Source organism: Humulus lupulus, chromosome 1 (genome assembly GCF_963169125.1).
Source record: "Humulus lupulus chromosome 1, drHumLupu1.1, whole genome shotgun sequence".
NCBI lineage: Eukaryota > Viridiplantae > Streptophyta > Magnoliopsida > Rosales > Cannabaceae > Humulus > Humulus lupulus.
Genome location: NC_084793.1, coordinates 299,449,494 through 299,475,316, shown reverse-complemented (window position 1 = coordinate 299,475,316; position 25,823 = coordinate 299,449,494). Strand labels below are relative to the sequence as shown.

The 25,823-nt window shown below is 35.6% G+C and overlaps 1 protein-coding gene across 1 annotated transcript; it reads right to left on the bottom strand.

Moving 5' to 3' along the window:
* Positions 1 to 12,864: 12,864 nt before the first annotated feature.
* Positions 12,865 to 16,502, bottom strand: LOC133811716 (uncharacterized). The gene is made up of 5 exons (XM_062246213.1): positions 16,084 to 16,502; positions 15,242 to 15,478; positions 14,499 to 14,582; positions 14,224 to 14,353; positions 12,865 to 14,127 (listed from the first exon to the last, which is right to left on the bottom strand). Exons 1-5 carry the CDS (start codon positions 16,374 to 16,376, stop codon positions 13,117 to 13,119), a joined length of 1,755 nt encoding a protein of 584 aa, XP_062102197.1. The 5' UTR covers positions 16,377 to 16,502; the 3' UTR covers positions 12,865 to 13,116.
* Positions 16,503 to 25,823: the final 9,321 nt, after the last annotated feature.

Genomic DNA, 25,823 nt, shown 5'->3' with positions numbered 1-25,823 from the left:
CCAAAGTCGACAAAAGTGCTATGCAGACAAACGAAGAAGACCATTAGAGTTCCAAGTCGGAGAAAAAGTATTTCTGCGGATAACGCCAATGAAAGGTGTTATGAGATTTCGACAAAAAGGGAAATTGAACCCAAGGTTCATTGGACCTTTTGAAATACTAGACCGAATTGGAAAAGTGGCCTATAAATTGGCACTGCCACCAGAGTTGTCGGATGTACATGATGTATTCCATGTGTCTATGTTGAAGAAATACATTCCTGATTCCAGTCACGTGTTGAAACATGAAGTTATCCAGGTGGACAAAGACCTTACTTATGAGGAAAAGCCTGTCCAAATTTTGGATCGAAAGAATAAGGTCTTAAGAAATAAAGAAATACCTTTGGTCAAAGTATTGTGGAGAAGCCAGGCAATAGAAGAGGCTACGTGGGAGCGTGAGGATGAGATGAAAGCTAAACATCCCGATTTATTCTAGATTTTCGAGGACGAAAATTTATAAGGAGGGTAGATTGTAACTCCCATTTTCTTTTTACAAATTATAACAATTATGAAAGATAAGAGAAGATATTTTTATTCATTTTTTAGTGCATTACAATGCTAACCGAATGTTAGAGCTATTAAGTAAAGTGGAAGAATAACTAATGAATATGCAACTATAACATTCATGGGCATTTCATTAGTGTAATACCCATAGAATGATGCTAAATACAAGCAAACAATCACTAAAGTTATGAAAAATAAAGAGAAATTCATGTTTTGATGATAAATTTTATCTAGAAGGTTAAGAGATGAAGAAGTTCTGCAAATAAATGGTTGAAGGAACAAGTATTTATAGGGCAAAAACTAGCCGTTTATGACCGTTGGTGAATAGTGTTCATGACCGTTGGGGGTGTAGTTGTTTTCTATTATGGGATTTTAACAATTCTAAGTTGTTGAAGTAACCAATAGGTGGGAATAATTAATTTATGGGTGTTAGATAAACTTTTTCAGAAAAGTTTGTGAGTCAAAAATGCTAGACTAAGTAATATAAGAAGATTGAGAAATTTTCATTTTTTTACTATTCACCAGGTACTATTCATAGTGGGTCCCACAGTGGGGTCCGCAAGGGTCCCACAGTAGGGTCCACATGGGTCCCACAGCGGGGTCCACCCCATGGGTTCCACATGTTGATGCAGTAGTGACACATTGATGACTTAAGCAAATTACTATGCTTGATATTTTGAATATGTTATTATTCCACTATGCTTATTATTTTTAATATTTTATTAGAATAGTATCCCAAGTTTTTCCTATAAATAGCCCTTCCAAAACTCATCTTGAAATCACAAAAACCTCATTTCCTTTCTCTTACTCTACCCAAAAATATTCTTAACATCCTTCTAAAGTTCTAAACCTCGGAGATCTAGGCGAAGTTCTGTCCATAACGCTAGCCTTTTAGGTAAGCTCTTCCCGAGCCTTTCTTTTCAGTTATTTAGTTATTATATATGTATAGATTATTTTACTATGCCGTTATAATGCAAAAATTTATATATAGATTAATTTACTATGCCGTTATAATGCCAAAATTTATATATAGATTATTTTACTATGCCGTTATAATGCAAAAATTTATATATAGATTAATTTACTATGCCGTTATAATTTATATATAGATTATTTTACTATGCCGTTATAATGCCAAAATTTATATATAGATTATTTTACTATGACGTTATAATGCCAAAAGTTATATGTAGATTATTTTACTATGCCGTTATAATACCAAAAATTTATATATAGATTATTTTACTATAATGCCAAATTTATATATGGATTATGTTACCATGCCATTATAATGCCAAAATTTATATAGATTACTTTACTATGCCATTAAAATGCTAAAATTTATATATGGATTATTTTACCATGTCGTCATATTTTACAAATGCCAAAATTGAAATATGAACTATTTTTTTTATGTATCCTCATAATAGTAAACTTATATAGGCTATGGTCATACTTTGGACTATTATTATGGACTCTTATGACCTTATTCCATATTATTATGGACAAGTATTATGACCTGGACTTTTTAGTATGACCATGACTACGACTTTTAGATCAGGACCTTGTCATGGACAACTATAGTATGACTTTACGCCTGGACATAAAATAAGCACTAAAACAGGAAAAAATGGGATAATAACAATATTAAGCTAACATTTCATAATGTAGATTTTATGTAATTTAATAGTTTGTGTTTTTATCAGGAAGCTAACAATTTCGATTGTTTTATCAAGACGCAAGGTAAGTAGAATCCTCATCTACAATACAAGTATTTTATGTGTCTTATGTGCATTTATATGCTTTATATGTTAATCTGTCATATTGTTCTTATGCATAAGTTATTTTCAAGAATGTTATATTATGCATAAGCACGCTTAATGTTCACAGACAAGTTATTGAAAACGTTAAAGTAGAGGTGCTGCTTGGGAGACCTAAGTCCCAAAAATGTAAGGAGGGAGATGTACGTCCCTATATGATGAATGTTTATGAGGGAAATTCCCTATTATCATGTTTATGTTCAGGTGGGAATGTGATTCCCTAGTAATGCCGGCAGCAGCATCCTCTAGGGCCCAAAAGAAAGGAAAGTGAAAGAAAGAAAATACATAGCATGTTGCATGTTTATTTTAATGCATATGAGGTAGTTATTCTACTTACTGAGCCTTAGCTCATCAGATAATGTTTTGTATTGTAGGTAAGAGACCCCAAATATAAATTGTTGATGAGTATACGTGGGGCCAACATGACTGTACATATGGGGCTGACCTGAAGGGAGTGGAGTTCTGCTATGCTATTTTATAAATAAACAAGAAACTTGGTTTTATTATATTTCATTAAAAGTATTTTGTGAACTTTATCATTTACTTAAAGCTTTAAAAAGTATTTCATGAACTTTGTAATTTACATAAAGCTTTTCAATTTATCAGTTGGATACATTTTCATTTCTACGTTAAGGTGTAGTAACGCCACGAAAATGATTTATAAAAGTATTAAGATTTGTATGTAAGATAAAGTTTTTATCTAGTTGTGAGTATTGTGTGGTTAAGGTTATAAACATTATTTATGTATTGTTTAATAAAGTTTTTTGTAAATTCAGAATTTCAGTATTGTCATATTTAGGTTAAAATTTGTTTTTACTCTATATATATGTATGTTAAGAAAGGAGGTCGTTACAGAGTGGTATCAGAGCCTTGACCCAGCCGGAAGTGTGGCCGACAGGGACGTCGGGCCCGTAAGGGGGGGTGATTGTGACAGTCAGAATCCCGTGATCCGTAAGGGGAAAGACCGGGTAAGCTGTGCAATCCCACACTGCCTGGGGAAGGTCAAGTGTGATGATTCTAAGACTGTGTAGGTATGGGACTACACAGTTGAAGAGGGCTTAAATGGATTGATGGGTACTACCTATATCAGGAAGGTGCATCTTCTTTTCGGTAGCCCATCACTTGAGAACTCCATGGTTAAGCGTGCTTGGCCTGGAGTAATCTAGGGATGGGTGACCTCCTGGGAAGTTTTCCCAGGAAGTGTGCGAGTGAGGACAAAGCACGCTGGAAAGACTTGTCTTGGTTTGTAGGGCCAGTCGTCATTCCAGAAAGCAGCCATAGTGACGTGGGGCGTCACACTATGGCTGCTTTCTGGAATGACGACTAGCCCTACAAACCTATCCCAAACTCCAACCTAACACCCAATTCAACCACCAAACATCACCCATAACTCCCCCTCATCAAAACCCAACCAAACATACACAAAAACTCCCATTGATTCCCACTTTCTACATCAAAAACCACAAGCTGAAAACCAAAAGGAAAACAGAGCACAGCCTGAATTTAGTGACTAGAACTCACCTTGAAACCAGCTTTGAACCTCCCTCAACAGCTGAACTAAGTCCACAACCTCAGCCTTTGAGTTTCCTAGCTTGAAACCTCTCCAAGAGCTCAAGAACACCAAAGGAGAAAATGGAGAGAAGTAACGTACGGGAAGGAGGAGGGATGTCTCTGTTTTGGCTCTATTTCTACAGCCTTCCAAACCCCAAAGCTGATATAAATCCTTAAGGTCAAAAGACAATAATGCCCCTAGGCCAATTTAAAAGCTTCTAAACACTCCCAAGGGTAAATTCGTCATTTCCAACCTATACCGTTAATTATAATTAACGCTCTCCAATTCCCGCTAATCTCAACATTCTCAAATGCCAATAAATCATACCCCATTACCCTTTAATTACCGGTAATATTCTAATCATCAAAATGACCCCAAGACTCACCCCGAGCCTCGAACTTAATCCCGTTATGACTAGACCGAAAACTTGCATTCCCATGATCGTCTCATGTCGAATGGCTCGAACCAAACCACATATAATGTGGTAAAATTATTATTCACCCATATGCATAAAATTACACAATCACGCCCCCAACGGCCAAATTACCAAAATGCCCTTGCATTTAAAATATGAGCCCATATGCATGCATTCACCATCATATAATAATATAATTCACATAAACATGCATATAATCATTAAATACCATAATAAACCAATTATGGCCCTCCCGGCCTCCTAATCAAGGTCCTAAACCTTATTAGGAAATTTGGGACATTACATCGACCGTGGCGATCGAACAGCTGGCTATGTGCATTCAACCCCGCAGCTCTCCATCTCAGGATTGGTCCAGCTTGCCTTTGCCTTTACCTACACCACGTAGCACCCGTGAACCAAGGCCTAGTAAGAAAACACAACAACAGAGCACAAGCAATCAACAGTCAAATCAATATCTCATATCGCATCACAAGTTCTCAACCATATAATCATTCAGTATAATCAAGTATTCAGCACATTAACATGTCATCTCATATAATATATCAGTTCACAAGTGATAACTAGGGCTAGCGCCCTCAGGCCGCTCCCTTCGTTATCCCACTTACTCCGGCCCGCTTAAACCGAGCTCAGTGAATATTAAGCTGTCCTCGGCTACCAGTGGCCGAGCCGCGCCCTGTGCGCAAATGTAGTGTACGGCACCCTTAGGCCACTTTACATGTCCCATGGCATAATACCATCATTGACACGATACAAACATCGAGAGCACTTAGTCCCACCACAATCATATAACTGGGTGCAGTTTTCTTACCTTTCGATTTGCTAGCTTTGATCACTTGACTCCTTGAGCACGATCCCTCTCGAGCCCTAGCGCTCACCTATACACAACCATAGGCCAAAGTCATTATCAAATCTCAAGTCCAAAACCTAGCGTTGGGGCCAATCCCGAGCCCCCGGGAAGTCCTAGTTCCACCAAACAAGGTGGTGGAATCAAACCCCAAACCCTTGGTTAAAAACCCTTGCAAACAACCCTAAAATCCCCTTCTGAGAACAGGGCAGCACTACAACGCTCTTAGGAGGGCGCTACAGCGCTACAAACAGAAGCAGGATCCCCTTAGCATGCATGGCCTAGCGCTACAACGCCCAAAGGCTAGCGCTAGTCACAGACAGACCAACACCAGTTTTCCCTTCCTGCGATTTCCTCGAACCAACCTCAACCAAAACTTCTCCAAACCTTTACCAAACTCAAAAATAACCTTATGAACATATTCCACTCATCCCAAGCACCCCAAATACTCAAAACCCAATCACATGCATCTCTAATCCCAAAATTCACCATAGCTGTCCCTAAGCTCAGAAACTCAGCAAAACCAGTCAAAACATCAGAGTTAAAGGCTTATAATTTATACCTTTGATGGAACTTTGATCCCAAGTTGTCTCTAGACCTCCTTGGCTTGATTTTCCTCAACCCTTGGCTCCAACTTCCCTAGAATTCCCCATCAACACAGCTTAGATATCTTTGCTAAATACCAAAACTAGAACTGAAAGAACTTACAGAATTTTACCTCAAGTGTTGGTGAGTTCTTACTAAACCTCTGCCAATTCCTCAAACCTAGCTTAGGATCCTTGATGCTCAACCTAACCCAGCTTTCCTCTGAACTTTGTTCCAAGAATCCTCAGGAAACTGAAGGAAAATGCATAAACCGACCTTAGGAACTCTCTGTTTTCTCCCTTTCTTTTTTCTTTCTTTTCCTTCTTTTCTTTCCAGACTTCTACTACTTTCTACAATCCCCACTAACATTAAGCCTCAACATATCTATCCCTTGCAAGCTAAATGACCTTAATGCCCTCCCTATTAAGTCTAAATCCTTTAATCAACTTAAGGGCGTTTTAGTCATTTTACCCAATTTCCACTAATTCCTCGAGTGTCTCTAATATTTCCCGCTTAATTCCCGATACCTGACTAATCACCAACAATATACCTCGATGTCAAAACAAACCCCAATATACTCACTAAATTCCCATTTATACCCCCAGGCTCACCCCGAGCCGGGTATAAATCCCCGCCATGACTTTTTCGCTACTTTGCTCACTAGGATCGTTTCGAGTTACAGATCACAGATATATCCACATAATAATGTGGTCTCGACAATTATCACATATATCAAAGCAGTTATGCCCATAATGGCCAGAATTACAATTATGCCCTTCTAACATAATCGGGGCCTACATGCATACTAATACACATAGTCATGCATCACAAATATTCAAATAGTCATATAACATGCTTTAAATCATAATCATGCATCTTACTCATTAAAATCACACATAATTCCTATTATGCCCTCCAGGCACACTAATCAAGGCCCTTAAGCCTTATTAGCGAATTTGGGTCGTTACACGTGGACTAGGCAGAGTTAACTGCTGAACCACGTAAAAAACTCTCATTGTTTTATTGTGTTATTCTTGCCATATTTTTTACTGTTTACGTGCTCTACATTTTAAGTTGACGAAAAACGGCGTCAACACTAACCCTTTTTAAAATGAATATAAATTAAATAAATTTGAATTTTTGGTTCAACAGATGCCCAAAACTCGGTCAAAAACGTTCAAGAGCAAGTCAAAGTGGTTGAGGGCTGTTTCTAATTTAAATCCACAAAGTTTCAAAAATGGCTCCAAGAGCCGATATATTGCCTACCCTAGGCGATATATCGCCCCTACCTATGCCTCGAGCTTCCGTGGTTTCGTTCGTGCGAACTCAACGTGTTTTTCGTATCATCCGTAGGCGACATATCGACCCTTATAGCTGCGATATATCGACATACGATGATATTTTAAACAAGTTTTTGCACATTTTCAGCATACTTGAAGTTTGTTAAAACAACTTTGACTGAGTAAAACATAATCCTAACAGCTCCTGGAAGGTTCTAGATGGACACCAGTGCCATTGTGTAAATTCTAGCACTGAGACCCTAATTAGATATCCTGCATTGAACACTTTTAAGCCCAGTTTAGCACTTGTTCTCCACATTCCATTCCATTTGAACCATTCTTGTGCTTAAACCTGAAATCAAGAAAAACAAGTGTAAATCTGCTCCCAAAAACACGCAAACACAACAATAAAACATGAATCAAGACACTTAGAAAGTAGGCTAAAATAGCCTTACAGCTATGAACTCCTATATATGTCATCTGATTCATTGATTCACGCGTTAAGGTTTGTCAGAATGATCAGGCTAAGAACAATTGTTTTGGGGACTCAATGATATATATATGGTTGGGGACATAGTTTAACAGATATGGAATTTATACATTACTATAGATTGAATAATGGTTCCCTATTGGGTTGACTTTTGGAACTGAAAAGGTTATGAGCGCTCACATCGCAAACTTGTTGTGACACAACCTTCACTAGTAAAGTCAATGGTACTGTAGGAACAAGATATAGCTAAAAGGGTAAAACGATAATTTTTTTTCCTTTTAATTGTGAACCATTAATAGAGGATTAACGTTGTATGTAATGATTATATCAATGGACACTTTATTCTTTAATAAAGTACTCTGTAAATATATGTCTATAATTACCAAGAGTTCAATCTCATATTTATAGTGGAGTAATCATGAGATTAATATTTAATCAAAGAGCTTTGCTTAAAAATCTAATATTTATTGGAGCTTGATATTATAGGTCCCAATGGTGGCTCTATCAACACCATATCAAGGTAAAAGTTGATACAAGGGTAAAACTGTAATTTAGAAATTTGGGAAGAATTTTGTTCTTTGGGTCAAGTATACAATTATGCGATAATTGAGGTTAAATAATTAATTTGAAATTAATTATTAAATTTTTGAAAAATATGTTTATTAATTTAAATATATAATTTTCTAAATTCATATATATAAAAAAATTAATTAATTTTTTAAATTAATTATTTTATTTGAGTGAGAGAAAATAAAATTGGTAAGTCAAAAATAGTTTTTGATTTATTGAATTTTAAAAGATGATGATAATGATGATCATCAATTTAAATTTTGAATTTTGAATTTAAAATTTGAAATATGGTTGTCATCTTTTCCTTAAAAAGATAAATACATTATTTTGTGGAATATTGATTTTAGTTAAATAAATAAATAAAAGAAAAATGCAATATCCCTGAAAATGGAATTAGCAGTTCACGCATGACACAATCCAAGGATTGTGCCATGCGTGTATCACTACACTGATATTGTATCAGTGCTATTTTTATTTTATTTATTTAATTAATTAATAATTTGAAAATAAATATGTTCAAATTTGGTAAGTTAGATATTTACCTAAATCAATTCCTATCATCATTATGATATTATTATTGTACGCCCTAAATATCCACGGGTTATTAGCGAGCTGGAAAAGGGCATAATCCTATCAGCCACGTGGAAGCCATCTACCCGGAACTGCGGTTACGAGTCTCTATCTCTTTAGCTCGAGGTAGCCAAAGGTTTAGTAAGAATACTCAAAGGCATCGAGTCAGCAGTGTGGACACCACGAGCTGAGACTACATCAAGCTCGAGGTACGACCTGGAGCTGACACCTCTGACCCTTTTATAAAGTCAACCACGCAATGTAAACGTGCGCATATTAGACATCACGTGTCTACTCCATTCCTGAATTCTCGGACACGCAGCATAAACGTGCGTATTCAGGCACCCTACGACTGGTTTGGGCCATGCGGCCCATTATCCCCCTTACCTATTGATTAGACCACACTTCATTGTCAAGTTTTATGAATTAATCACGAATGTCACATAAGTGACATGATGGGTAAGAAGGTCACGGGATGACCTCCTTTGTTAACACCCAGGTGTCCTCTCCCTATAAATATGGAGACCTTGGGTGTTGCAAAGGGTTGACTTCTAATTTGTAAAGAAACACCCTGTAAGGAATATCAGAGATACATCAATAATATTGACTGGTGGACTAGAGGGATTTTAACCTTCGAACCACCTAAAAAATTAAACGAGTTATAACCTCCCTTTAAGATTATTCATATATTACGGTTCATCATTTATCACTAATTCATCTCTTTATTCATATAATTATCTGTTGCCGAAGAACCACGTCAACAATTATTATTAGAAATAATAAGGTAATAGAATAATCTCTATATATGATATAGAATAATAAGAAGAAGAATGACAATAGAAAATACAAGACAACACAATACAATTCAGAATAGGTTTCAGAATTTTTGTCAGACAAAAGATTGTCTTCTTCTTCTTTATTCTAACATTTCTCAAACCATAATCCAAGTTCTCATGTGTTGAGAAATACTTGTGATTCCTAAATTACAAACTCATGTTCTCTATGCGTCCACACACATCTTGAGGTGTTGGAAACACTCCGGAAGATCGTGATTTGAGTACTCAAAGCGTTGGATAAGAAGACTGAAATATATACGAAAAGACTCAAGGACACTTGATAGGCTTCAAGAGGTAAATACTTATGTTCTTGAATATTTATGTATATGTTTATATGATATATATAAATATATTGTATATTTATATATATGTTGCATGATTAATAATATTGTATGTTAATGTTTCTATCTGGGTGTTTTCTTGATCATATAAATTGTTTATATGAGTGATGAATTTTTTTTTATTGTTGTACACAATTGGCTCACCACGCCAATTCCCTTGCGCACTCTGATTGTTTTTCCAATAAGAAGTTGTATATATGGCAGCAACAGAAGCATTTAAATAGGCAATTTGGCTAAAATGTTTGACTCAAGTAATATTACTGTCTACTGTGATAATCAAAGTGCTCTACATTTGATTAAGAATAATATGCTACATGAAAGATCTAAGCATATAGATATTAAATATTACTTCATTAGAGATATTGTGACTCAAAAGGAGGTTTAAGCCAAAAAAATCAACACAGAAAATAATTATGTTGATATGTTGACAAAGAGTGTCACTTTGCAAAAGTTTAGGCATTGCCTAAACTTGCTGAATGTTGATAATACCGAAGAGCCTTAATGGCTCATGTCAGAACAATCCTCACCTCTTACACACTTAAGTGACCGAACCAAGGTGGATTTGTGGCGATTAGTTCAAGCCACTTAAGTGACAGCTTATGTGGTAATCCAATTACACTAAGAGTTTCAAAATTCAGATAATACAGTTGGTAAAAGGCATTCAATTGAAGAAGCCTATATATAAACTACATTACTCTCACTCGGGTGGAATGAGAAAGGCAGAGAAGATTTCAGAGTTTTGTTTTGCATTTGTGAGCTTTGTTTTGAGAGTTTTTGTATGTGGAGCAAGTCTCCCTTTGTGTAACACAACTTTGTACTTGATACACAAGAGAAATAAAGACTACTCAACCATTGATTGGGGTTGTTCTACCTTGGATGTAGGCTCTTAGTTGAACTGACCCAAGTAATGATTTTTGTGTCATTTTGTTTAAAGCTTATATCAGAATTTTGAATCCTAGTTACTGCATTATCCTTTCTTGTTTGTTGTTCTTGAAGGGTGTAGGATTTACCCCACATAGATAGTGATGAAGTATAGTATGAAGAGGTATGTTCTCCATGATTTCATCATTGGACACGTGACAATAATTAGAGAAGTAATTAGGCTCCTCGGGAGATAATAAAGCTCTGTAGATCTTGTCCAGAGCTTCTCGGAGTGTAATCTCCTCCCAGCAAGCCATGATCCCCTTTTTGGTGTGGATGTCTCCAAGTGAGGTCACGTCCCAAGGACCACACTAGTGGTCTTCCTGTCTTCTTGACCAGATAGTCCTCCAGGTCTAGGAGTTTTGTCCTCGGGCCTGGAGAGAGCGCCAACTGTCAGTCACTGTAGCCTTGGGCCACCATCGATTTTGCATCAAAATTGCATCGGAAAAGCATCGTTTTGCCCAAAAAAAGTTTTCATGATTGCATCACAAGGGCATCGAAACACCATCAATTTTGCATCAAAATAGCATCGTTTTTGCCAAAAATCAAGTTTCATGATTGCATCGCAAGAGCACCGAAATTGAATCGAAAATGCATCGTTTTGCCCAAAGATTAAGTTTTCATGATTGTACCGCAAGAGCATCGAAACACCATCGATTTTGCATCGATGGTGTTTCGAAGCTCTTGTGATGCAATCATGAAAACTTAGTTTTTTTGTGTGGCTAAATCGATGCTTTTTCGATGCAAAATCGATGGTGTTTCGATGCTCTAGCGATGCAATCATAAAACTTGATATTTGGTCAAAGCGATGTTTTTTTGATGCAAAATTGATGGTGTTTCGATGAAATCATGAAAACTTTTTTTTGGCCAAAACGATGCTTTTTCGATGCAAAATCGATGGTGTTTTGATGCAAAATCGATGGTGTTTTGATGCTCTTACGATGCAATCATGAAAACTTATTATTTTTTGCCAAAACGATGCTTTTTCGATGCAAAATCGATGCACTTTTGATGCTCTTGCGATGCAATCATGGAACTTAATTGATTATATAAATTATTAAAATAATAAATTCTCTCTATAATAAAGAGCATGGTTGGAAGAAGTTCAAAAGAATGACTAGCTATGGTAATTTTTTAGCTATTTTGGCTAAATTTTAGTAATTAATTGACTAGTGTAGTTGAAGATGCTCTAATTTAATAATTATTAAAAATTTTAAATATAAAATGAGTGAAAAAAAAGCTGTAAATATTATCATTGAATAAGAGTTAGAACAAGGTTATTTTTGTGAAAGAACATAAGAAGAGATCTTGTTGAAAAAGTGATTAGGAAAATAAAAATGGATGGGAAGTACATCTAGTGAGTGGTTGAAGTTCCTCCAAATTCAATCCACTCCGTATTTTAGCTAAGAATCATTAATAAATATATCTTTTGGAGCTGCTTTCATGTATGCCATCAAATTGTTTAAAAAAATCATCTCCAATGGAATGGAGTGCTGTAAAAGTGGTATAGCATTTTTAGGTCATTTTCATAAAATGGAACATGGTGGTTTTAATTGTGTGCCAAATTTGACACATGCTAAAAATTACGATAAATTTGGCACAAAATATAAAACTAATAAAATTTGGCACACAATAAAATTATATTTTTTAATTACTCATTTGTCACACATTAATACAATATATAAATTAAAAAAACTTTTTAATTTATCTTTTAACAAAAAAAATTAATTGTTTAGTATATTTTGAATAAACATTAATAGCTGTATTTATTTCTTTTACCTAATTTGCACATTGTGCATTGGAGTACAAATGTAAAAAGTGAGCTAAATATAATATTGACATATATTTTAAGCCAAATTTGACACAAAATATACAACATCCATCCATTGGAGATGATCTTACATAATTTTATGAAAATAAAAACTCATAATTCAGTGGCTAGCTTTCCGGTTCAATAAACACCATCTAATGGCACTGGCAATGGTCGATTTGAAAATGACATACAGAAAAAAGCCAAATCCAAGTTACCTTGTTTTTTAAGATGTCACTACCAATTTTGCATGAATAAATATATCAATGTTAAAGTAAAACCAGTCTACCCAGCATATAAAGGCAATATCAATAAAAGTTTCAGTGTCATTAACCAGTCTACCCAGCATAAGAGGACATGAGACAGAATTCAGCATTTAGAAACCACTCTCAAAATTACAAAATGGGGTTTCTTTCAAACATTACGAGAATCTGTCACACTAGCCAAAAATTGCTCCACCAAATTCACATTGATATGCGCCTAGGCCTCGCGCCTAGGCCTCAATCGTTCCCCCCTACTTTCTAAGATTGGTTTGGAAGAAGTTGATTCTGATTTGCTGCCTCAGCCATTTTTTTCTCCACCAGTCCTATCTTATCATCATCATGGCCATTATTCATCCGACGTCGCTGCCTCAGCCTTCCAGCTATACTGTCTGGGCTTGGTTCAACAGCTAGAGCACACTTCGGCTTAAGTTTTCTACCTGTGTCCAATGAAGCATTGCCATCACCATGTTGTTTGATATTAGATGGTAGTGAAATGCATTCTACAGTCTGCATGACATTTGCTTTCTTCTCATTATCACGGTCACAGATTTTCTCCTGCCTCCGCTTTAATCTTCCAGCAACACTGTCTGAGTTAATTGTAGTGGCAGGAGAAATCTCCTTTACCAATGGAGTCCCCACCAACAGTGTTTTTTCGACACCTTCATGTTCACTGCAGGTAAATTCAGCATCATTTTCTTGATCAACTTCCTTTGCCAATGATATTTTTTCTACAGTCTGCTTTCCATCCATAAATTTCTCCTCTGCCTCTGGCAAGTCCTCATCATGGTCATCACTTTTCTCACACTTTTGCCTTAAATTCCCAGCAATATTCTCAACACGTGATAAAGTAGCCAGAGCAGGCTCCTTATGTAGTTTTGAGCTACTTTTCAAAGCAGTGTCACTATTGCTGCATTCTTTTTCCTTTTCACTTCTGAAGTTGACCTCTTTTTTAATTGGATATTGATGGTTTGAACATCCAATGTGGTCCACAACCTCCAGAGATCCAATATTCTCAGAGGCCAGATCCAAATTCGAGAAGGGCAATGATCGTTTCACAGAAAACTCTTCATTACTTTTATTACTGAATTGTTCGGATGACTCTAGTTGATCATTGTTAACTTCATTAGGGACTGCATTCATGTCTGAGAAGGGTAGTGACCTTTTCACGGGTTCTTCATTTCTAGCTTCTTCATTGTTTCCTAGGTTTGCCTCTAAGCGACAAGTTTGAATGAGGTAGTGCGCAACCGATTTGTAGCCCAATTGTGATATCTGGAAAGTTGACAAAATAAACTTAGTACCATTTGACACCAGGAGACACAAGGGAAACAAAAAAAGAAGACAACAAAGGCATATTTGAACATTAACCTTCCTGTAGAGAGTGCCTGTTGGAGCCCAACCCTTTGCTTGCCGGCAAAAACTGCAGTTACAAATCCCACGACAAACTGGGCAAATCCAATTTGGATTCCCTATAGCTTCAAGTACATGCTCCCCGTATCTTTTTCATTTAAAAAACAGACATATCAGCAACAATTTACTAATGCTAGCCTAAAGTAATAAATTGGGGGAAGGGGGCATAAACTTCCTTATATAAACCACCACTAAAGCTGTATGAGACTGTTATTTATGACTAGTAGTTATACCTCATGTACAAACAATCTCCACAAAACTGTCCTTGCAACTTGTTGCATTCGCTGCAGTGAGTACGGTGACCGAGAGTTTTCTGCCTGAACGATGTAATATGCAGACTCAACATAATTTAAAACAGAACCAGAATAATGAATACATTATAATCAGAATAATGTAGCATTCTTTCAAAACAAGAATTACAAACTTGATTGGCGAAGTAAGCTAAATTACCATGAGACATGGATTTATTAAAATGTAAGGGTGGTTGATCAACTACATTGTACCAAGTAGTGGGGGCATTCTTGAGACAAAACTAAGCTTCTTTATCTCTTTAACATAAAGTGTCATCATAGTTTCCTAAATACTTAGTATAGCTTTTAATTTTTTTTTAAACAGTATACCTATAAGAGCATATTCATGAGAAAGAATCATGAATAGTTCTCTTTAAACAACAGTAAGGCTTTTTTAGCATTCTCTATTCCCTAGTTCTCGATGCCATATGATATTCTAGCTTCTTTCCAAAGATACTATTTATTCATTTCTTTTTCTCTATCCTATTAGGCATGTCCTTACAGTTGCAATAGTTTTTTAAAACCTTTAAACAACAGTGTATGAGCATAGTCATGAAAAGGATTTCTTAAAGGGGCATTGGTTCCTTCTTTACTTTGTTTTGGTAACTAAAACTTTGCCTGCAAAGGAGTTAGGCCAATTTTATACTCATATTCAGAATTCAGATTCAACTAGACAGCAATCTAACCTGCATTGATGGCAAGTTTTTCCATTAACTGGATCATAGATTCTCTTTCCATCCTTCCCAACACCATCCACAAAAAGTGTCCAGCTCTTCTCTGTGTGACCCAAAAGCTTTTCATGCTCCTCCGTGTATATCTCTGGCCTAGAACCCTTCTCTGTCGAGATATATACATCTCCCAATGCCTTGTCCTTCTTGGCTGAGTCCACCTCCGAGTAATTCACTGGCGTAGAACCCTTCAACCTAAACCCATCAACAAAACATTACAAACCAAAAACTTGCATTCTACAGAACAAAAAATGATTGAGAAAGTCAATCCTCATTTATAGAAATCAACCTGAACCAGACTAAAAACACAAACTTGGATCATCATTCATGGTCCTGGTCCAAAATAATAATAATAAAAAAGAAACCATCTAAGATTTATGATGAAACTTAATCACCATTCATGCAAATCAACCTGAACCAGACTAAAAACACAAACTTGGATCATGATTCATGCTCCTGGTCCAAAATAATAATAATAAAAAAGAAACTTAATCACCATTCATGCAAATCAACCTGAACCAGAGTAAAAACACAAACTTGGATCATGATTCATGCTCCTGGTCCAAAATAATAATAATACAAAAGAAACCATCTAAGATTTATGATGAAACTCAATCCCCATTCAAGCAAATCAACCTAAACCAGACTCAAAACACAAACTTGGTGCAATGCATCTGGTCCAAAATACAGAAAACCCATCTACGATTTATAAGAAAAAAAAAACATAAAAATCTATCAACTTCCACTTGTTGACGAAAAAAAACGAAAACATAGAAACAAACCCAATATGTAAAAACTACCTGGAAGAGCGCCTAGCGGGTCCAGAAGGCTGCAGAGGGGGGGTCGAAGGAGAGCTTTTGACACGGGTTTGGGTTTTAGGGGAACGAGTTTGATGAATGCTGGAGTTGACTTTGTAAGAGAGGTCAAATATCCCAAGCTTTTGCATCTTCTGAAGGTTTTGTTTGATTCTTTCTTCTCTGGTCTGCTCGTAGTCAGAGATGGTGTCATTTTTCTGGGTTTGAGACTGTTCATTGTTAGAACGAGCAGCACTGAGTGGGGTTTGAGGGCTTAGACGAGACATTTGAGAAAGCATTCTCAAGTTTTTGGTCTCTCTAAGTTTAAGAGTCCAACGGTCGAATTCTGAGGCTAAGACAACGAAGGGTTTTGTTAAATAGTAACGGGAATGTTTGACAGGAATATGGAGGGGAAGCTGGAAAACTCAGTGGCCAAGTGAGCTGCACTGTTTAATTAAGGAAAAACCATCATGTGGGAAATATTTTTTTAATATAATAATAAACACTTTTTATTAAAAGGTGCACTTATAGAAAATTATATTAAATAAATATAACCAAAATAATATCAATTACATTACAAAATTCTAATATATACGTTACCAAAATTTTAAACATCTTAATCATATTGTGAGTTAACAACTTTTTCTAAGTAATATAATGTAAGAGTATGGTTTAACAAATTTTTCTAAGTAAAGAGTAGTGATAGCAATATACCACCATTTTACTAATGCTGCAAAATTATATCTTAACTTTATTAGAATACATTATATTTAGGCTCCATCAATAGAACTTGTAAAGCTCCTATTTACCTATTTTTTTTTATTTAAATACTAATTTTAATAATAACTTAGAAGATTACATGATCAAAATGAAAAAATGAAAAAAATATAGTGAGTCTTTATTTAAAACAAATGCAGAGTTTGGATCCAATGTTAAAAAATAAAAGAGAATTTAATGGAGTCTTAAAAGTAAATACATTCTACTGATAAATAAATATAAGTAAAGACTCTAAGGTACTATGGCGTTCCAGATCATTTTATCGTTCACTGGTTCCCCGCAACATGCACACATACTTTCTAGAAACTGACTCAGCTTATTATGTGTGTCAAACAAGTCTACCTAATGCTTACCTGCAAGAGGAAAATAATGTGTGAGCTAAAAACCTGGTAAGAAAGTACGAACAATGAAGAAAAACACAACATAGAAGCATAAACAACATATCTCATAGATTCATAACATACTTTTCTTATAGCAATCATTTATCAACACAAGTCATATGAAAACATAACCATAATATAATCATAAACATAAGAATATATGAACACAAGCATAATCATACATCATAAGATCATGACACCCCTATTGTCCATGTCAAATGTGACTTTTCTTTGGTCACATACATAACACCCCTATTGTCCATGTTTTACCTGACACCTCTATTGTCCAGACTTTAGTCACGTCCATCTTTAATAATATTGCAGTACTAGGTTAAACAAACACAACAAATCCATACATATCTCATAAATAAAGTACATTAAAAAACAAAACAAAAATCTAGTTAACTTTCTTACCTCAAGTTCCAACACAAAAAATACCAAAGAGTGCAAGAACTACAATCTTACAAAAACAATTGTCTTAATATTACATTCAATACGATACAAAAATGCTCATAGAGATGCATTTGCATGCAACAATCATGCATATAAAACACCCAAGGCGGAAAGATACCCAACTCAAGCATATAATATTAACAAGTTTTCAACACTTGGTACACCATAAAATTAATCACTAATCACACGTGTACTCTTAACAAAATTGGACAACTTTGCATTTTAAACTAATGGCAAGTCGAGACCCCTAATAAGGCTAGCCTCCTTTTAATTCAACACAACACATCTCTTAACATTTTTAGCACGAATATCATATACCGTTTTCAAAAGAAAACAAGAATTAATAATCAAATGACTCACGTATCACAAGAAATAGGATAAGCCGAATCTACATGCTATCAAAACAAACCATATATAGTTTTAAACTATTACCATAAGCTTCTAATATATTTAGCATGCCAAGACATCAAAGATTACAAATTCTTATTGAAATAAAATTCCAAAACCTCTTAATATAGTGCAGACTGAAACTATCTCAGAGAAAGCACAAGAATAATAATTAAAAAAAATAACAAGAAGTCCTAGCATGTGACTACTCTCTTTCTTACAAAACATATCACATAAAATCATGGCACGAAAGTTAGACCTTAGTTTACTCATGCTTCTCAATCATACAATAAGTGAACTCAAAAGAATTAGCATGCTTGATATAATAATCTCATCAATACCAAAACATGCCAATACCTCATAAACATCATTAAACATGGCAATTTAATAAACATAACACCCAAACCATATAATCTAGTGTAGGCCGAACACATCTTCAATACCTAAACAAGGCAACAATTATCATCATATTTTTTTTTTTTATGAATCAGCAAGTATATCATCACTCCAAAACAACTTTTACAACCTATTAGCATCCTCCAAACAGGGGGATCTGATCAACTATACAGTAAATTTCTTTACAAAGTATTAAACCAATCTATGTCTCTTTTAGTTACATTCCTAGGCCACAAGCATATGATTCTATGTTTAACTGCCTCCTTAGTTTTGAGCACAGCTGCATCAGTACTTTCCAAAGTTGACAGCCACAATTTACAATTTCTGTTGTGCCAAATCTGGTATACAAGAGCTGCAATGACTGCCGAAAACAAATTCTTCTTAAACTTGCTAATCTTAGCCTTTCCTATCCACCGAATTATTCTTGATAATGATGTTGTTCTCATGCTCCAGTTCAGCCATTGTTTAATTTTCTCCAGGCAGTCAGTTGAGTATGGACACTCAAAAAACAAATGGTCTACTGATTCTATGTTTCTACTACAGAGCAAACAATCAGCATTATCTATGACCTGAAAACTGAGTAATCTATCCCTGGTCTTGAGTCTTTTTAGTACAGCTAGCCACATCATGAAGCTATGCTTGGGAATGTTAAGTCTACACCAAACCACTTTGCTCCAAAAAACTCTGTCAGTTATAGGACACAACAGCCTATACACCTGTGAAGTCGTGTGCTTATAAAGAGTAATCAGAGAAGTATCAACTAAGGTCTTCATCTTGTCCTTAATTGCCACAAGATTCCTCCAGTACCAGCTCCCTTGTACCGTAGCCTTGTAATTCCACCAATCTTCCTGTTTTATATACACATGGTGAACCCATTTAACCCACAAATTATCCTCCTTATTAGCAATAGCCCAAACATACTTGCTCATAGCCGCAATATTCCATTCAGTGATGCTTTTAAAACCAAGTCCACCAGAAATTTTAGATTGGCACAAAACTGTCCAAGCAACTGCAGCAGCTCCATTCAAACAGTGATGCCCATTCCATAAGAAGCCTCGGCATATTGATTCTATTTCTCTAACAATTCTCTTGGGCAGTACCAGCACTTGACACCAATATGAGTGAATAGACATCAGTGCAGAGTTAATTAGTACCACTCTTCCTGCAAAAGATAAGTTTCTTGTACTCCATGTCTTGATTCGAGCTATCATTTTCTCCACTAGTACATTGCACTCCGCTGCTGAAATGCGTTTAGCACAAATGGGAACACCCAAGTACTTGAAAGGAACCTTACTCTTCTTGAAACCGGATGCATCTAACACTCTCTGAACTTCACTGTCCTGCATATTACTGCAATAAAATGCAGATTTTGAGCAGTTAGGCAACAGCCCCGAAGTAGTAGAAAACAATTTGAGGCCATGTAACATAAAGTAGATGCTCTTGAAGTCTCCATGGCAGAATAGTAGTACGTCGTCCGCAAAGCTAAGATGGTTTAGCTTCAATTCGCCACACCGTTCATGGAATTTAAAGCCCTGTTTTTGTCCCACTTTTTGCATAATCCTGGAGAAGTATTCCATTCCTAAAACAAAGAGGAGGGGGGACATTGGGTCACCTTGCCTCAGTCCTCTCTTTGCCTCAAAGAAACCTTGCAGGGAACCGTTTATCATTAGTGAAAACCTCGGAGTTCGGACACACTTCATGATCAACTTTATAAAATTTTCTGGAAACTTAAATGCAGTGAGCATTTCTTCAATGAAGCCCCACTCAATAGTGTCATATGCTTTTTGTAGATCTAGTTTGATCATAAAATTAGCCTTGGCAGATTTCCTCCCATAATGCCGAATGAGATCTTGACATATCATGATGTTATGCCCAATAAATCTTCCTTTCACAAATCCCCCTTGGTTCTTTGCCACCAAACTAGGGATAATGAGTTTGAGCCTTGAACAAATTAATTTGGTAGCAGCCTTATAGATGACATTGCAACAAGCAATGGGGCGGTAATCACTAACTGAATTTGTGCACTTAGTTTTAGAAATAAGTGTCAAAACAGTGGAATTGATTTCTTTTAGAAGCTGCCCTGTATGGAGAAAAGAAGTAATAGCTTCATATACATCATTTCCAACAAGATTCCAATTATCTTGGAAAAAGTAGCTACCATATCCATCTGGACCAGGAGCTTTGAGTCCAGGTATGTCAAACATTGCTTTCTTAATTTCTTCCATGGAGTAATCAGCCTGCAACAAGTGAGCTTGGTGCTGTGAAACCACAGGCCCATCTTGCATAACTGAATTATCATCATATTATTAACAAACCTAGCATGCGCCAACATATCTGTAATGTCCTAAATTCCTTAATGTGGCTTAGTGCTTGGATTAGGGTGCCAGGAGGACCATAATTGATTTAATATGCGATTATGTGATTATATGCATGATTACGTGAGTTATATTATTATATGATGATAATTGCATACATGTGGGCCTACTTCTTATTAGAAGGGCATTTTTGTAATTTTGGTCGTTGAGGGCATATTTGTATATTTAGGTGCATGTATGTGATATATGGGTGAGACCACATTATTATATGGATATGTTTAAGCTATTCGGAATAAGACGATCCTAGGAAGAAAATTAGCGGTTTTGTCATAATGGGGTCAATTACCGGGATATTGGGTAATGAGAATGATTATTTGATGATAAATTGTGAGTTAGTGAGATCATGAGGGAATTCTGAAAATTTTGACTATTTTACCCTCGGGGGCATTTTTGGGACCCCGAGCATTAGGATTTACTTGGGGTTACTTAAGCTTGAAGTAACCTGTCAGAAAGAAAATACGTTCAAAACACTTTATCTCTTTCTCTTGTTATTCCTTTTTACTGTTCGTCGCATTTTCGAAGGAAACTTGAGTTTTAGGACTCGGATTCAAGTGAGGGTCGAGTTATAGTGATTCTATGGAAGATTTGAAGCTTATTAACTGGAAGATTTAGCGAGAAACGACTCAATCAAAGGTAATCCAAGCTTTAAGCTTTAAGTTTATGTTTTGATGGTTTTGGGTCACTGCGATGTTTGGGAACTTTGTTTTTGGGATTTCATATTTGGTTATGATTAGGTGACCGCTTAAAGGCCTAAGAACATAATCGTTCTCAAGGGTCGTTCTTAACCCACTTTATGCTCAAGTCTGAGGTAAGAAAACTGCACCTAGTATGTGACATACATGATTATTGATGAGGTATGTTGAGTGCTCTATATATGGACATTGGTTGCATTGTGAATGCTTGGCAGGGTTTCTTATTTGTGAATGGCACTAACTTATTAGTCAGAAACAGCAATGGTGTTTAGTACTGGTCGGGAAGTTCTGACTTATCAATCATGATCGGGAATAGTACTGAGCACTGGTCGTACATAATTGACTTATGAGTCAAGAGCGACATTAGTGTTCTGACCGCAGGCTGAAATGATTAGATCTAATCAACATGAGAATTAAATGCTTGACCGACCTATTGGTCAAAGATAACTAAAGCGCTTGTCTAGTCTATGACTAGTTACTCAGAGCCAGGGCCAAAAAGGTTCAGGTGACTTGATAGTCACATGGCTTAGAGCGCAGGAGCCCAGAGAGACTCATTAGTCATCTATTCAGGGCGCAGGACCCCAAAATGATTCATTGGTTATCTATTTAGGGTGCAAGACCCCAGGATTGACTTGCTAGTCATCATCTGATTAGGGCTGAAGCCGCATAATGATTACATGATCATTTAATTATATTGAATACATGCAGTTATAAGTTTTCTTGCTGAGCCTTGGCTCACGGGTGCTATGTGGTGCAGGTAAAGGGAAAGAAAAACTTACCCAGCCTTGAGTGGAGAGCTTAGGTGGCGACGTGTACATATGTGGCTGCTTGACCACCACAACCAAGGTGTTTCTCAGGGGAACTAGGGTTTAACCTTATTTTTGCCGCTTAGGTCGGCGGATTATAACTTTTGAACTGTAATGACCATTTTGGATTGTAAACAACTTTGTAAACACTTTTATGGGATTCCATGTATATTTTAATGTTTTAAATAAAATATATCCATTTCTTTTGACCGAGATTTTCACCCTGGCCCATTAATAATACTTAGATGCACGTTTATGACCTAATGACTCATTTAGCGAGTTAAGCACTATTTAAAGTACACAGTGTGATGGTCTTGGCTAACCAGGGCGTTACAATATCTCAAAACAAAACTATGACAATATTTAACAACATATATAGTAATCCTTTATCACCATAATTCATCATGCACAACACAATCACTAAAAGGAAAAATATCAAATCTCATATACAACCTATGGTCGAAACCTTAATCACCAAAATAATAAAAATATAATGACAATCCTATCATGTTACTACTTGAACATCAATACCAGCATCATCAACGATTACATATTTTCTCATAAAATCAAAAATACCATTTAGGACTCTAATATAATACCATAGTCGAAACTTACAAGGACCAAAATTCAAAGACTTGACATCAAATCAACACCTTAGATTTATCCATAACATGGTATAAACTTTGAAGCACATAGGCCATGTCATGAACAACAATAAAAACAACAACCAAACCTATCAAAACAATCTAAAGAATAGAGAAGAAGATGAATGGAAAATCAAGAACACCAATATACTCCCTTACTTCTTAATGCGTGAACCAATTGGAGCACCTATTGTTAGAGATATTTAAATTGCCTCAATGGAAAGATGTAAAACTCTTACAAACTCTAAGCAAAATAAGACAAAACAAATTGATTGATTAAATAAGATTACAACTCTATGACAAAAGATACATGTAAATATAGAAATTGGTAGAAGAAGATAGTAATAGAAAATACAACTCTATAGCAAAATAATACAAATAAACTAGAAGTAGTAGAAGAAAAGATGTAGAGGAAATTACAACTCTAAAACAAAAGATACAAGTAAAAGTGTAAATAAAAAATAAGAGAAGAAGATGAAAAGAAATAGTATAAAAGGAGAAGAACAATGAACAAATACTCTCACTCACACAACCAAAGTGAAGAGCATTGGGGATCACCAACTTGAACAAGGTTTACAACCTTTGTCCAAAAGTTTATTTCCCCTATCTCAAGCACTAAGGGAACTCTCATAATTTGGAAATAGCTCTTTGTAATGATCAAGTCTCTAGGTGATTTTCTAGCTAAGTGCTCTAGTGGATAAAAGATGGTGTGCCTTACAAGTGAGCAATAGACTCTTATTTATAGAGTTTAGAGACACCCTTTGAATTTCAAATTCTACCAACCCCCATGGTTGTTACCATTGTTTAATTGAATGTTTTATGGAATTAAAATAGAGATTTGACATTTACTTGGTTGTTGGAAACGTTCAAAATTGAATAAAACCGAAGTTGGGAAAAAGCTGTCAGTCTCTCTGGTCGCAGCCGCTGGCTTCTGTCCCTAAGCCGCAACCTGGGACAAACACTGGCTGCAGCCACAATGCTTTTTAGCTACCAATTTTTGAAACTTATCAAAAACGTTCCAAATTCATTCCCACTTGATTTTGTAACTTCCATACACATTATGGGAGTTAAAATCACATCTCTAACAGTCGTATCTCTTATGACTTTGACAAATTCAAATAAAAATGTGTAACATCAAATCTACACATTATTGGGTAATATTTGGGAGTTACAAATTTGAAACTGTTTTTGTAACCCCAAATATGTTACACATTTGGATATTCACATTATCCATACATGTAACTGTAGCACCCACATTATTTTGATATAATATAGCCAATAATCACATGATCTCATTGCATTACATATCATACAATATGTATAATTTGAGCATATGCATATTCTTATAAGTGTTTTCATGTATAAGTATAAAAGTTGTGTATGTCTATGTGTATGTTCAATATTATTAACCTTATGGTGTTTGAGTTGTCTTTTATGGGTGTTTGATGTGCTCAAAATATAAGAAAGGATTAAATATATGGACAAGGCATGAAATCAAGTGAGAAAAGTGAGATATAGAAGGCAAAATATGTTAAGCGGTGAAAAAATAGTATAATGTCGATTACTAGTATTTCGGTGTAAAATTGAGTATTATTAGAATTTACCAAATATAATTGAGGTATGATTGTGGTCTCATTGATGAGGTAAAAATGGTTTTAGAACCATTAGATCAAGTTTTGATGGGAGGTATACGTAATTAGTGAGGTTGACGCAAAGTTACAACAAGCTTAGCATAAATGCGCTACGCTCAATCGGGTAAGCATAACTATTGGGTATGAACTCATATGGACCTAAGGTTTGGTGTGAGTGTTTCACACATAAGAATAATGGACATAGCAGATGATTAAGTCAAAATTATTGAAGTGATAAGGTTTTCATAAGTCAAAAAGTGTAATGATGAGGTGAAATGTGTCAAATTTTGATACAATAAGGCCAAATCATTGAAAATAAAGAATTGTCATCAACCTTACCACTTTCCACGACCAAGACTCTAAAAAACAGAGAGAAAAGAAAACCAAAAACCATTTCTTGGCTGGCTTGAAGAGATTCTAAGGAGATCCAAGTGAAATCAAAGCCAAAGAAGTGGATTAAGCTTAGTTCTGGTCTTTTTATGGTAAGTTCTTGTACTTGGAAGTTAAACCATGATTTAAAAAATTTCTGAGAGCTTATCTATGGTGTTTTATCTTTTTTAAGATATTTCTTGGTAGTTTCCAAGTGGTTTGAGGTTTAGAAAAGCTAGAAGAGATTGTTTTCGCCGAAAAGTTGCTCGGTAAGTGAAATTTTGTGTTTTTTGAGGTTTTTGTGGTTCTTGGAGTACAAACTGATTTTTGGTTATTTGATTGAGTTTATAAGAGGGTAGCTATGTTTATAAATGTTTGAATAGACGTGGAGACTCATTTAATTTTGCTGATGATCTTGGAAATTAGAATTTTATCAAAATCAGTATATGATAACTTTGTGATGAATTATGTTGGTATTTGGGATATGTGGTTATGGAAGGTTATTTGATGTTGATTACTGATTGATTTTGATATTTGGGGATAAATAAAATTAAGGGGAAGCTCTGTTAAAATTTCTCCAAGTGTTTAAGATAAATCTAACACTCGATCTAAGTAGTTTAAGGCAATTTAGGAATAATTTGGATATGATGTTTTATGGAAATGATAGGTCAATGCCTTACTGCCATCATTAAGATGTGAAATTCATGCCATTGTCAGGATAAGCACATCAACACCTAAGACACCACTTGTTACACGGTGAAATATATTTGGACAGAAGGTAAGTAAAGTACTCAACTGCAACACAAGAATTACATGTTATGTGAAAGTATGCATTA